The 15,795-nt window shown below is 52.6% G+C and overlaps 1 protein-coding gene across 13 annotated transcripts in view; it reads left to right on the top strand.

Annotated features, from left to right (window-relative positions):
• The window catches only part of LOC146786091 (eukaryotic translation initiation factor 4 gamma 1-like), a 1,219,153-nt gene that overhangs the window by 897,361 nt on the left and 305,997 nt on the right, over positions 1-15,795 (top strand). For all 13 annotated transcript variants that reach the window (XM_085635575.1, XM_085635572.1, XM_085635570.1 and 10 more), the window contains one exon: positions 7,369-7,474. In XM_085635575.1, the coding sequence (XP_085491701.1) occupies positions 7,369-7,474 (106 nt within the window). The remainder of the gene's footprint in view (positions 1-7,368; positions 7,475-15,795) is intronic.

Genomic DNA, 15,795 nt, shown 5'->3' with positions numbered 1-15,795 from the left:
ATTTACTGCCACAACAACACAATCAATCCCTTAAATGTATCCATACAACACATTGTATGTTATTTACTCCATTTACAAAGGTGTAACCTAGCATATACGTCCATTCCGTTACACCTTGCTGCAATTGCTGCCTATTTACAAAACAGGCAGCACCTCTCACTTTTCAAAGTGCCTGCCATCAAAGCCTTTATGGAAGGCCTCAAAAGAGTAATTCCACCCAGAGTGCCACCCTCACCTGTTTGGAACTTGAATATAGTCCTCACACGGTTAATGGGACCCTCTTTCGAACCATTACATAAATGTGAGCTGCAATTCCTCACATGGAAAACAGCTTTTCTAGTGGCCATCACGTTCGAGGCATATGAGCTGCAGATTGTACACTTAGCATAGGTCGCCATCTGGTGTTGGGCCCGGATGTTTGCAGTTTGTTTTTCTTCTTGGACCGTCTTTGGAAGTCACGAGTTTGGTGACTCCTCCTTCGGTCCGTACTGCGCATGGGCTTCGGCTCCATCCTCAGATTGTTTTTTTCCGCCATCGGGCTCGGATGTGATACTTCGTGCTCCGGCTTCGAACTTCTACGGTTCCAGCCTCGACGGAAAATCCTCGATTCTTCGAGTTCCTTCATCTTCATCTCTCGAAGCGGCACTTTTTCCATCCCGTACATCGACACCGGCCTTCGGGCCCTCCGCGACTCCGGTCCCGGCCGATGGAAAGGACTCCGTTTAAAAAGTGCCCAAAATGTGGGTCTAAATTTCCCCACACCGACCTCCATCAGGTGTGTAACCTTTGCCTCTCTCCGGAACACGAGGCTCGAGACTGCCCCGCCTGCAAGTCTTTTCGATCGAAGAAAACGATCCGAGATCGAAGGGCTCGACGCACCATGGCGCACTCATCCTCGACAGCTCCACCGGACATCTTCGGAGACGACGCCGAAGCTTCGGGGCAGACACACACCGAACTGGGAGAAGACATCGTCAGCGCTTCCGAGGCCGACGACTCAGACCTGGAGGACGTAACACCAGGACAGCGGGCCGTGAGTACAATGCCCCCTCCCAGCCCCGCACCGAAAACCAAAGAGACTCCGGTTACTCCCTCGCCTGCCGGCCTGGGCAAAACCAAAGCCTCGATCACCCCACCTTCGGGCCCGGTGTCGAAGCACTCAAAGTCTCACGGCAGCTCGGGATCGAGCCAGCCGACGCCCGGTGCCGATAAACACCACTCGGCACCGAAGCCTGCAAAATCCAGCTCGACTCCGAAACCACCGGTGCCGAAGCCTGGACACTCGGCGCCGACCAAACACAAACAGAAATCGGTCGACACCGACGCTCCGGCGCCGAAACAGCATTCGACGCCGAAACACACGGAGACCTCCAAAAAGCATGGCGTACACAGAACATCGAAACCTCCGGTTCCGAAATCGCCGGTGCCGACAAACGACTCGGCGCCATTGGCTCTGTTTACACCAGACCCTTTACAAAAGACTTTGTCCAGAGATCCAAAGACTGGCCTTTTGACTGTGATTACTAAGAAGCGTCGCCTTGAGGCTCCGGCTCCTCCTCCTCCACCCAAAAAGAGGGACTCAGCTACTTCTCCCCTTAGAGTACCCTCCCCACTGCCACCCCCCCTCCCACCACCACCCCCTCCACCTTTACCTCACTACGATCCGGCCCCATCCCCAGATCCGGATGACGGGGACCCGGACAATGACCCAGGGGACGCCCCAATGGATTCCACTCCACCAGGGACCCCAGATCCATGGGAGGATTATAATAACCCTGATGTACCCAATGTACCTCAAGACGACCTATACCCATCAAGGCCGTCTCCTCCAGAGGACTCTTTAGGGTTTCACCATTTAGTGCAGAGAGCAGCACACTACCATGGGGTGGACATGCACACTGAACCAGTGGAAGAAGACTTCCTACTGGATACATTTGATTTACAAGATCGTTCCACTGCTATTTTACCCATGCTTAAGGGTGTCACCAAGCACGCTACAGAGGTATTCAAAGACCCTGTCAGAGCCAGAGTACTAAACCCTAGAATAGAGAAGAAGTACAAGGCGGCACCCACAGACCCTGCATACATCAAGGGCCCTGCTCCTCTAGATTCCCTAGTTGTCTCCACAGCTAGAAAGCGGGCTAACTCCCAATCCTCAGGAGATGCCCCACCACCAGACAAGGAATCTAAACTTCTGGACGCGTCTGGTAAACGCACCGCCTACCAGGCTGCAAACATGTGGCGCATTGCAAATACACAAGCACTGCTTGCGCGATATGATAGAGCACACTATGATGAATTAGAGGCTCTTATGCAGCACCTTCCAGAGAAATACAAACGTCAAGCTCATGACCTGATACAGGAGGGCAAACTAATCACAAACACCTCCATTAAGTGTGCCCTCGATGCAGCAGACACTGCTTCTAGAGCCATAAACACCAGTGTCCTGCTTCGCCGCCATGCCTGGCTCAGGATATCAGGGTTCAAGCCTGAGGTCCAGACATCAATACTTAATCACACCTTTGACCAGCAAACACTCTTTGGCCCAAAGGTAGACGAAGCGCTCGAAAAAATGAAGAAAGATACAGACACAGCGAAGTCTATGGGAGCGCTCCAGACCCAAGCCTCTAAGCGTTCCTTTCGACGCTCGTCCTTTCGTGGCACAGGTAGAGGCTCCTCCACCGATAATGCCTCTACCTCCTACAAATCCCCTCCTCAAAATACCTTTTCAAAGGGCAACCAAAGAGGTGGTTACAGAGGCAACAACAATAAGGGCAGGGGCAAAACCAACAATACCCGTTCTGCCACCCCACCCGCACAATGACTCCCCTTCGCTCCCCCCAGACCATTCCACTCCGGTCGGGGGCAGACTACAAGATTTTATCCACGTATGGGAGTCCATAACATCGGACAAATGGGTGACCCAAATCATTCGGTCAGGGTACTGCCTCGAGCTAACATCTACCCCACCCAATATCCCACCAAGGCACCGTCCAATGTCCCAAGAGCATTCCACACTGCTCAAACAAGAGGTACTCTCGCTCCTCCAGAAACACGCCATAGAGCAGGTACCCGGCAATCAACGAAATCTAGGGGTCTACTCCCTATATTTCTTAATCCCAAAGAAAGACGAGACCCTCAGACCCATTCTGGATCTCCGGCCTCTAAATGCCTACATACATTCAGACCACTTTCACATGGTCACCTTACAACAAGTCCTCCCACTCCTCTGCCAGGGAGACTTTCTCACAACACTGGATCTGAAAGACGCGTACTTTCACATTCCAATACACCCCTCTCACAGAAAATACCTCAGGTTCGTGGTGGACGGGCAACATTACCAATTCAAGGTTCTCCCCTTCGGGGTCACCACTGCACCACGGGTGTTTACCAAATGCCTAGCAGTAGTAGCAGCACACCTCAGACGTCAACATATTCACGTCTTCCCTTACTTAGACGACTGGCTCATAAAAGCCGCGTCCTACCACCAATGCGTGCAACATACAAACAGCACCATCCAACTGCTTCATCAGCTAGGCTTCACGGTGAACTACCAAAAGTCCCACCTCATACCATCTCACACAAAGCAATATCTCGGGGCCACCATAGACACCTCAAAAGGTATTGCCTATCCAAACTCAGCCAGAATCACAAGCATTCTAGCCTTACGCAAAATATTCCTTCCTCAACACTCTCTACCAGCAAGAGTGTTTATGAAGCTAATAGGGATGATGGCATCTTGCATCTTCATAGTGCCCCATGCAAGACTCCACATGCGTCCACTTCAGGAGTGCCTAGCACAACAGTGGAACCAGGCCCAGGGTCAGCTGACGGATCTGGTGTTGGTGGACGGCCGCACACATCACTCTCTGCAGTGGTGGAACACCACAAACCTTTCCAAGGGACGGCCGTTCCTGGACCCGGTTCCCCAAGTGACTCTAACAGCGGACGCATCGCTCTCCGGCTGGGGAGCGCACCTCTTACACCTCACAATGCAAGGTCTATGGACGCCACAGCAAAAATCGCTCCACATCAACCATCTGGAGCTCTTGGCGATCTTTCTAGCCCTAAAATCTTTCCAAAAGCAGATTTCAGGCAAAGCAGTCCTCATTCGCACAGACAACATGACTGCGATGTATTATATACAGAAACAGGGGGGGACACACTCTCCCCAGCTCTCCCGCTTAGCCCAGAGCATATGGAGATGGGCAATTCCCCAAAACATTTTTCTCCTGGCACAACATGTTCCAGGCGTACAAAACACCATAGCAGATCTGCTCAGCAGACAGACTCAACAACTACACGAATGGGAACTGCATCCACAAGTTCTTCACCCATTCTTCCAACAGTGGGGGCATCCTCAAATAGACCTCTTCGCCACCCACGAAAACAAAAAATGCCCAAGCTTCGCCGCCAGATACCCACACCCATTGTCCAAGGGCAATGCGATATGGATGAACTGGTCAGGCAGATTTGCATACGCCTTTCCACCTCTCCCACTAATTCCATTAGTGGTCAGGAAACTACAACAGCACTCCCTCACACTCATTCTGGTAGCTCCGACGTGGGCCAGACAGCCGTGGTACACCACGCTACTACAACTATCAGTGGTACCACATCAAAAACTGCACCTTTCCCCATGCCTCCTAACCCAGAACCATGGAGAAATCAGGCACCCGGACCCAGCTCAGCTCAACCTGGCGATCTGGCTCCTGAAATCTTAGAATTCGGGTACCTTAACCTTCCCCCTGATTGCATGAACATCATCATGGAAGCCAGACGTCCTACCACTAGAGCATGCTATGCCGCAAAGTGGAAAAGATTTGTAATGTACTGCCGTAACAATACAATCAACCCTCTAGATGCATCCATACAACACATCATATGCTATCTGCTCCATCTTCACAGGTGTAACCTGGCGTATTCATCCATACGCCTACACCTAGCAGCGATCGCTGCCTATCTACAAAACAGACAGCATTTGTCACTCTTCAGAGTGCCCGCTATTAAAGCCTTCATGGAAGGCCTTAAACGAGTAATTCCTCCCAGGGCACCACCCTCCCCTGTATGGAATCTAAATTTGGTCCTTACACGACTAATGGGTCCGCCCTTCGAACCAATGCACAAATGTGAGCTACAATTTCTCACCTGGAAAACAGCTTTCCTTGTAGCTATCACTTCCCTTAGAAGGGTTGGTGAAATACAAGCGTTCACCATACAGGAACCTTACATACAAATGCATCACAGCAAGGTCATACTTCGAACTAATCCGAAGTTCCTGCCCAAAGTCATTACCCCCTTCCACCTCAATCAATCAGTGGAATTACCTGTCTTCTTTTCGCAACCCCAATCTGTTGCGGAAAGGGCCTTACACACACTAGATGTGAAAAGAGCGTTGCTATATTACATACAAAGAACGCAACCCTTCAGGAAGACCAAACAGTTGTTCGTTTCCTTTTCTCCACCACATAAAGGCAACCCCATCTCAAAATCAGGGATAGCTAGGTGGATTGTAAAATGCATACAAATTTGCTATCAGAAGGCAAAGAGAACATTATCTGTTCCCCCTAAAGCCCACTCTACAAGAAAGTTAGGGGCTTCTATGGCTTTTCTAGGGAATATACCCTTAGATGACATATGCAAGGCAGCCACATGGTCTACACCGCACACATTCACAAAACACTACTGTGTAGATGTGCATTCCCAGCAGCAAGCTAGGGTGGGCCAGGCTGTACTAAAAACACTCTTTCAAACAGCTGCAACGGATACCGGTGGTCGCCGCTAAGGTTGGGTACTGCTATATAATCTATGCTAAGTGTACAATCTGCAGCTCATATGCCTCGAACGGAATATGCTACTTACCAGTATGCATCTGTTCTTGGCATGTAGAGCTGCAGAGTTGTACACGCCCACCCGCCTCCCCGGCTACCTGTATCCGTTCCAGTCCATCTTATTTAGATACAACACACATGGGTTTCTCACTGTTATTACTACGCTCCATCATTTCCCTGTTGGCGAAAAACAATCTGAGGATGGAGCCGAAGCCCATGCGCAGTACGGACCGAAGGAGGAGTCACCAAACTCGTGACTTCCAAAGACGGTCCAAGAAGAAAAACAAACTGCAAACATCCGGGCCCAACACCAGATGGCGACCTATGCTAAGTGTACAACTCTGCAGCTCTACATGCCAAGAACAGATGCATACTGGTAAGTAGCATATTCCTTCCCTCAGAAGAGGTAGTGAAATACAAGCATTCACTATACAGGAACCTTTTCTTCAGATGCATCACAAGGTTGTACTCCGCACCAATCCCAAATTTCTACCCAAAGTCATTTCTCCATTCCATCTAAACCAGTCGGTAGAATTACCAGTCTTTTTCTCGCAACCCCAAACAGTTGCAGAACGAGCCTTACACACACTGGATGTTAAAAGGGCTTTACTTTACTACATCCAGAGAACACAACCTTTCAGGAAAACCAGACAGCTATTTGTTTCCTTCTCCCCACCACACAAAGGCAACATTTTTCCAAATCGGGGATAGCTAGGTGGATTGTAAAATGCATACAGATTTGCTACCACAAAGCAAAACGAACGCTATTGGTTCACCCTAAAGCCCTCTCTACAAGGAAGATAGGGGCTTCGATGGCTTTCCTAGGGAACATACCACTAGATGCCATCTGCAAAGCAGCGACATGGTCAACACCACACACCTTCACAAAACATTGTGTAGATGTGCAAATCAAGCAACAAGCTAGTGTGGGCCAAGCTGTACTAAAAACACTGTTCCAAACCACTGCAACGGATGCCGGTGTTCGCCGCTAGGGTTGGGTACTGCTATATAATCTATGCACAGTGTATAATCTGCAGCTCATATGCCTCGAACGGAATATGCTACTTAACAGTATGCATCTGTTCTTGGCATGTAGAGCTGCAGATCTATACACACCCACCCGCCTCTCCGGCTACCTGTATCCGTTCCAGTCTTATCTTATTTAGATACAATACACATGGGTTTCTTTACTGTTACTACTACGCTCCATCTTTCCCTGCTGGCGAAAAACAATCTGAGGATGGAGCCGAAGCCCATGCGCAATACTAACCAGAGGAGGAGTCACCGACCTCGTGACTCCCAAAGACTTTCCAAGAGGAAAAACAAACTGCAAACATCCGGGCCCATTACCAGAGGGCGATCTATGCACAGTGTATAGATCTGCAGCTCTACATGCCAAGAACAGATGCATACTGGTAAGTAGCATATTCCTTTCTTTTCACATTGCACTTCAATCTGCAGCCAAAGAGCTAAGAAACCTAAATTCTATCTTTTATCTGAGTACTTGTACCATTGAAAATGATTTCTCTTTGCGCAGCCTGGGGCCATCGACTACAATAGTCAGCTGCTTGCACCAGGTGGTCGATTGATGAGCTGGGGTAAAGGAAGCAGTGGAGGCAGCGGAGCAAAGCCTTCAGAACCAGGTAAGCTTCCAGAAACATCTCATGTAGCTTGTTTAAAGCATTGGTTAATGGCCTGGATGTAATCCGCATGCATATATTTTTTTTTTAAAAGGAGTCTATGTCCCTGGTTTGAGAGAGGTTGAAAATCTCATTGCTGCACTGTTTGTGTCCCATTCTTAAATCACGCTGTTCGAGGCATATGAGCTGCAGATTGTATACTTTTGCATAGATCTCCGTCTGGTGTTGGGCTCTGTTTGCACTTGTTTTTGTCCTGGAAGAAGTCTTTGTAGTCACGAGGTAGGTGACTCCTCCCTAGGATGATAGTGCACATGGGTATCGACTCCATCCTTACATTGTTTTTTTCCCGCCATCGGGTTCGGATGTACATTGCTGCGCTCCGGGTCGATATCTGCTTCGAATCCCCCTTCGGCGTTCATTTCTCTCTATTCGACGTTATTGCCTCGATCGCTTTTCCCTTTTCGACACGCATCTTCAAAACATACTTCTCGACCTCCATCTTGGACACGGGCTTTTGGGCCTCTCCGTGCCGACCACGCCTGCAGTCAATGGAAAGGACTCCTTTCAAAAAATGTCCCTGGTGTGGGGCCAAGTTTCCACACACAGACTTGCATGAGGTGTGCAATCTCTGACTCTCCCCAGAGCACAAAGAAAAGAACTGCAAGGTCTGTGCATCGTTTAGCTTGAAAAAAAAATCTTTGATGGTCTGGCTCGACGTGACAAAATGTCTTGCGGAAGCAGCTCTATTCCGGAAGTCTTCGTAGCAGAACCCAAAATCCAGCCGTAGCAATCTGGTGACGAAAGACATCTACGTCTCCGAAGCTGAAGAGAAGTCACCCCAGCTCAGTGGTCCGTGAGTACCGAAACCCCTCTCCCCAAAACCAAATCAAAGGCCCCGGTAACACCCTCACCCTCCGGCTCGGGTCGACACCTCCAACATATTTCAGATGCCCTGCCCTTTAAACATAAGCCTTCCGACTCGGGCTCGAGTCAACAACATTCTGGTGCCGGGGACTTCCAAAGACCCTTCGTTGACATCTAAGCTCTCGGTGTCGAAGCATAAAGACAAAGAATCGGAACCAAAGAAATCTTCAGAGCGGAAATAGGCTTCGCAGCAGAAAAAACACTCAAGACTCCGTCCAAAGAAGGCTCAGTTCGAAATCTTCGGCACCGAACAAGGACATTTTGCCCACTCAGCCTGATTTTTCGAACCCAAAACAAGTCTTTTGTTTATTGATCTAAAGACGGGCAAACTAGTCGCCAAGCCTCTGAAAAAGAGGAAACTGGACACTTCAGAGGACCCTTGAATACCTTCCAATAGACAGGACATGGGCACTAACACTTGCCCACCTCCTTTTCTTCCTCCAGTTAATCCATACTTATTGATTTCTCCTCCACACTCACCACAACCTATAGTTTCACCTCGCACATCAGATACGGACGATGATGTAGGTGGGGATACAGATACCATCTCGCATAACGTAGACCCTTGGGAAGACTACAGTACAGACCCCGACCCACATAATGACCCGGATGTCGGTCCATCTAAGCCGTCACCACCAGGTGACAACACGGGGTTTGCACAACTAATCGCCAGAACTGCCCTATACCATGGAGTCCCTTACACTCCGACCCCCCCCCCCCCCCCCCCCCGAATATTTTTTGCTAGAAACCTTCACACCCTGCAAAAAACAAGCACCCTGCCAATGTTAAAAGGCTTGATAAAACATGCCCCAGAAATTTTTAAGGACACAGTAAGAGCCAGGGTTTTCAACCCCAGGGTAGATAAAAAAATAAATGTCGGCTCCTAATGACCCAATTTATTTAAAGGTCCGATTCCCTTGCGGTAACTAATGCACGCAAACTCACAGGGTACAGGCGACACCCCATCCCCTGATAAGGAATCCAAATTAATCGACGCATCAGGGAAACTTATCGCGTCACAGGCTGCAAACCATTGGTGTATCGCCAATGCCCAAGCCATATTGGCCAGATACGACAGAGCCCACTACGACTAACTTGAAAAGCTCATGGAACACCTTCCTGACCAGTACAAGCAAAAGGCCAACGATCTTATCAAGGAGGGCAAATTTATTAACACCTGAATAAAATGTGCGTTGGATGCAGCCGATACCGCATCTCGTGCAATCAGTACTAATGTCTTGTTGTGCAGACACGCTTGGCTCCGGATTTCCGGATTCAAACAAGAGGTTGACTGCTATTTTAAACCAGCCGTTTGATCAGGAACATCTTTTCGGGCAGACAGTTGACACATCCCTAGAGAGATTGACACAGACTATATCCCCCTAAGGATACTTCCGCGGAGGATACAGAGGCAACAGTAATAAAGGAAGAAGTCGTGTCAACCACAACCGCACCTCCCCTACCACTAAACAGTGACTTCCCTCCATTTCCCCCCGATTATTCCACTCCTGTCGGGGGACGGGTTTCACAGTTCCTACCGGTCATGAATTCCATCACAACAGACATGTGGGTAAGACAAATTATCCAGTATGGTTATTGCCTGGAACTCACTTCTACCCCCCAAACATTCCTCCCAGACAGCACCAGATGTCCTCAGAACATCTAGCACTTTTCAAACAGGAGGTTCTCTATTACAAAAACACCCAATAGAATCTGTCCCTTTGCCTCATCAAGGCACAGGGGTTTACTCCCTCTACATCCTAATTCCCAAAAAAAACTGCTCTCTCAGGCCCATACTGGACCACAGGCCACTAAACCTCAACATTCAGTCAGACCACTTCCACATGGTAACTCTACAACAGGTGCTTCTGCTACTTCAACAGGGTGACTTTCTCTCCACTCTGGATCTAAAGGACGCCTACTTCTGTAGTAGGGGATCTCTGTGTATAGTCATAATCTATGAATAGTCCCGAAAATGTCATTTTTATTCACATCTGACATGTTCCTTTATTGTATCACACTCCCTTCACCAAAATCCCTTTAAACAATAGAGAGGAAGGGGTGGACAGACAAGCCCTATAGGCTGTCATTATGTGTCTGCTAAAAGGATACCGTGCCTTTAAGGAACTCTCCAGAGACCCCCGGTAGCCCAGGATGCACAGCCAAAGGAAGTTACTTTCAGTTCTTTTTTCCGGCTCCTGCTAGCAGGACCCGGGAGCATTGAGCTCTACCCTTTTGGGTGGATTTTTTGGACTAAAATTGGTTTTTTGAAGATAAAAGTTGTTCATTCGCCGTCTGGAGCCTTTCTCTGCTGCATCCTGTAGTTTGGTGCAGTTTGACCCACTCTATTTTATTTAACATGGCTTTATTTGATAAATACCCTGAGTGTGGGAGGAAAATGGCCAAGACGGACCCACATGATGTCTGTATTCTCTGCTTATCGTCTTCGCATGTCCCTGCTACATGTGACATCTGCAAGGCCTTCTCCAAGAGGACCCTGAGGGACAGAGAGAAGATTCGCCTTCAGGCACAGGAGAAGCAGAGAACAGGTGGGACTTCTGGGCATGGAGGATCTCCTACCCCATCCTCTGCCCATGCTTCAGCCACTGGAGGGACCTCCGGGCAGAAAAAGGAGCAGAAACGACGCCTACCGGCTGGAAGATCCCGTTAGACGGCGAGAGGTAAAGCACCGGTGTGTTCGCAGTCGATCCAGGGCTCTGGATCTCGGCGTCCTCGTCGTTCGACGTCGAGAGAGGGACCGGCCTAGACCTAGGTCTAGGTCGCCGTCGAAGACTTCAGTCGACGTCGACACACTATCGACGTCGTACTGAGCCCCGCAGACAGCGCCGCTCGCCATCGAGGCGAACCCGCTCGTCTCCTTCGCCGTCAACTCATAGATCGACTTCGACGCTGAGACACCGGCGAAGGAGATCGCCGTCGAGGCGAAGGACATCGCTCACCGTCGAGACGAAGGGGCTCGATGTCGAGGAAAGACAAGGGACGTCGGGGGGGACGCAGTTTGCGTTCAACGGCGAGGAGAAGCCGTTCGAGGTCGACGCACAGTTCGACATCGAGGACGAGATCACCTGGTAACACTTCTTCAGTGATTACGATATCCAGTCGTGGATCTAGGAGAGGAGGACGCTCTCCCTCGTTCACTTCAGCCTCTTCACGGGATAGACCCGCAAAGAAGAGAAAGGTGGACGGAAGTCTGGACAGAGCTAGTCCGGGTTCTCCTGTAAGGGGTGATGGACAGAAAGAGTCTCCAATGGACCCCCTGCCACTGCCTCTACCACGGCCGCAACCTGAACCGCAGCCTCTCCCTCAGCCGCTGCCTCAGAAGCCTCCTACGCCGCCTCCTCCTCCTCCTCCTCCTCCTCCTCCACAACCGCCTCCGGTGCCACAGCTCCCGCCTTCTCCTCGGCTACCAGTGGCTCCTAAGACCCCACGCAGACTGAGATCACGCTCTAGATCTCAACGGAGGTCACGGAGCAGACACAGATCGTCCACTCACACAAGGCATGGACGACGGAGGTATAGATCTCGATCCAGAGGCACGAGGTATACGGACTCTTCTGGCACTGGACGGCTTTCCCCCACGTTATCGGAAACACCGCCTACTAGAATCTCCCCAGTGGATGATATTGCCACTTTCCAAGATGTACTGATGAGAGGGGCGGCAAAATTGGGAATCTCAGTGACAGTACCAGTTCCCACTACCTCTGTGATATTCGAGACATTACACAAGGCGCATCTATCACGCCCCCTCCTCCCTTTGGTTCCAGGTCTGGAGGAACCAGCCATGGAGGTCTTCTTGACACCAGCCGTGGTGAAGTCTGCTCCCTCAAGGTTGCAGAAGAAGTACAGGGCCCCTGATTCGGACCCGGCGTTCCTCAGGGTGGGCCCTACCCCGGACTCTGTCATTGTGGTTGCGGCTAGGAAACAACATTCCACAACGCCCTCTTCAACAGCTCCTCCGGATAAGGAGAGTCGCAAGATGGACTCCTTGGGGAGGAGGGTGTGCTCTACGTCGGCCACGACTATGAAGGCTGCTAGTGCCTCCGCTCTGCTGGGTCGCTATGACCGATAATTATGGGACTCCCTGCAACGGTTTGCTGACTCCTTGCCTAGGGATAAACGGGAAGACTTCCAGGAGGTGTTGAATGAGGGCATGATGGTCTCCAACCAGATCATCAGTGCAGCGGGGGATGTGTCATTGCTGGAGGCCCATGGGTACTGTCATGGAGTACACATGAGGAGACATTCCTGGCTGAGACTTACCTCTCTAAAGCCTGAAGTGCAGCAAAAGATTGCTAACTTACCTTTCTCTGGCACGACGTTGTTCGGGTGCATGCAGATGACGAAATGGCCCGCATGAAGGCCGAAGCAGAAACCCTGAAGGCCGTAGGGTTGGAAAAACCCAAGGAACAGAAGAGATCATTTCGTTCCTATGGCAGGCGTTATTCTAAACATCTGAAAGAAACACGTTAGTTAGATTCCTCACCTTAGAATATCCCCAGGCGTCAGACTGGATCCGGAAGATTTTTCGTCAGCAATACCCCTTGTGCGTCGCTAGGCGTTGTCTGCGGCTCCGCGTCCGTCGTCGGCGTCGTGCGCCGGGATGACGTCGTCGGAGTACTTAGACGCCGCCCTCGCGCGCTGACGTCAGTTCTTCTTTTTTCCGCGCCAGTAAGCGCAGATCCGGGAGAGCTACCCCTTTTAGTCTTTTTTGACTAAATCTTTTTTGATCATTTTTGATCCTTGTCTGTCGACATCTGGTGCCGGTAGGATGCCTGGGTTCAAGGCTTGTGAGGATTGTCATCGTCTGATGTCGGTGACCGATCACCACCGCCGGTGCCTCTACTGCTTAGGCCCCGACCACGACGCGGAGTCGTGCAACGACTGTCAGGCCCTGACTTCGAAGGCTAGGCGGGAGCGGTCCCGCAAGCTTCTCGAGCTTCACCACTCGGCTCCGCGTCGTGCGCGATCCCGGTCCAGGAGGAGGTCCAAGGATCGCTCGCGGAGCCCTAGCCGACGCCATCGCTCGTCCGGCTCCAAGTCGTCGGGTAAGTCCAAACGCTCGAAGAAGTCCAAGAGGCGACATCGCTCTTCGGACTCCCCTCGCCGGTCGCGCGACTCGGCCGAGGGTCAGGGTGGTTCCACCCCCGCGGCTCCGGTGGAGCCGCAGGTGCCGCGTCCGCCCCCATACCTTCCGGTCCCTGGGGCTGACGCGGCGCCGGCGGAGATCAGTGCCTTCCTCTCGGCCATGAGGAGCCTGGCCCCGCCGTCGACGCCCGCTGGCGCGCCTTCGGGCCCCGCGGACTCGACTGGGCGACCTCGCGTGCCGGCGGCTCCGGCCCCGGCGCCGTCGACGACTCCGGTCTCGACGCCGCAGGTCCCCGCGGGGCCCTTGCCTGGGCCCCAGTCGACGCCGGTTGACCTAGTCACTCCTCCACTGGCGCCGACGCCTGAACCACCGACGCAGTCACCGCCGACGCCTGTGACGCCGACACCCCGGTTTAGCCCTCATCCGGACCCGACGCCGGCACGGCGTCCGCCGACGCCGCATCCGGCGCCGCTTGAGTCCTACCATCTCTACAGTCCGGTTCCGATCATTCCTCCTGTTTATCAGGAATCGGAAGAAGGGGGCGACTGGGAGGGGTTCGAGGACCCTCTGGCTGTTCAGTCACAGCTTTCTCAGGACTGGGCAGATGAACTGGGGGAGGCCAGTGGGCTGGACACCTCGCCAGACACTGGATTCACTTCTCCTCCGACCGTGGCTTCGGAGGAGGGTGCAGCATTTTCTGTGGTGCTGCGCAAGGCGGCCGAGGCCCTTGGGCTCGAGTTGCCTGCCGTGGCTGTGAGGACTAACATCCTCACTGAGGTGCTTCAAACCTCAGCAAGCTCCACTGAGCCTCTGCTGCCGTTCAACGAGGCCCTCACTGACGTTCTGCAGGGCACCTGGTCCAAGCCCTCCACAGTTCCTCCTGTGGATAGGAACGTTGCCAGGCGCCACCGCCCTGCTCCGGGCGACCCCAGTTTCCTGTCCCAACACCCCACCCCCGAGAGTCTGGTTATCCAGGCCTCTACTTCCCAATCCTCCTTCCCGACCGCTCCGCCGGATCGGGATTCCAAGAGACTCGAGCAGTTTGGCAAGAAACTGTTCTCGTCCCTTAGTTTGGGCCTGCGGTCCTTAAATACCGCCTGTCTCTTGGACCGTTATTCCCATTCCCTGTGGGATACGGTGGAGGACGTGCTGCCCCTGTGTCCGGAGGAGGGCCGGACGCGTCTTACCCAGGCTTTGGCCGATGGGAGGGATGCAGCACGGCACGCCATACGATGTGGGCTTGACACCACGGACTCGCTGGGTCGGGCGATTTCCACCACGGTGGCGCTCCGCCGCCACGCCTGGATGCGGTCCACGTCATTTTCCGGGGATGTCCAGAACACCCTCATGGACATGCCCTTTGATGGCACTCGCCTGTTTGGTGAGAAGGCGGACAGTGCGCTGAACCGCTTTAAGGACTCCCGGGCTACGGCCAAGTCCTTGGGCCTCTCGGCTCCGCGGGCGCACACCTCCGCTTTTCGCCCCTTTCGTGGCCAAGGAAGGGGCGCCTCCTCACGTCCGCAAAGCCACCAGCCGCAGAACCAACCTGCGCGCGGTCGCGGACGTGGCTTCCGCCGTGGCGGAAATGGAGGCCGACGTGGTCAGCCCACATCCACCCCGGCAGCATCCGCCTCAAAGCCTTCCTAGTCCGAGCTTTCAGGCCCATACCACGCCAGTGGGCGGCAGAGTTCGCCATCACCTGCTCCACTGGCGGTCCATAACATCGGACAGGTGGGTGCTGCAAATCGTCCGAAGGGGCTACTCCCTCCCCTTCGAGACGACCCCTCCAGCCATGCCACCGCAGCACCACCGTATCTCGGGGGATCATTTGGATCTTCTCCGCGAGGAAGTTTCGGCTCTCTTGGCCAAGGGGGCCGTCGAGCGCGTTCCGAGTCCAGAAGTAGGTCGTGGTTGTTGTTCCCACTACTTTCTGGTTCCCAAGAAGGGCAAGGGGGGCCTACGCCCTATCTTGGACCTCCGGAACGTCAATGCCTTCCTCCGAAAGGAAAGGTTCAAGATGCTAACGTTGGCTCAGGTTTTAGCTGCCCTAGACCCTGGAGACTGGATGGTAGCGTTGGACTTGCAGGACGCTTATTTCCACATCCCCGTCCTGCCGGCCCACCGGCGTTACCTGCGGTTCACGGTGGGCCAAGAGCACTTTCAGTTTACCGTGCTCCCCTTCGGCCTCACCAGTGCCCCTCGGGTGTTCACGAAAGTGATGGCGGTGGTCGCAGCTCATCTACGCAGATCAGGGGTTCCAGTCTTCCCCTATCTCGACGACTGGTTGTTGAAG

This window comes from Triturus cristatus, chromosome 11 (genome assembly GCF_964204655.1).
Source record: "Triturus cristatus chromosome 11, aTriCri1.1, whole genome shotgun sequence".
Taxonomy (NCBI): domain Eukaryota; kingdom Metazoa; phylum Chordata; class Amphibia; order Caudata; family Salamandridae; genus Triturus; species Triturus cristatus.
Note: the sequence above shows the minus strand (reverse complement) of the source record. Positions and strands in the feature narration are given on the sequence as shown.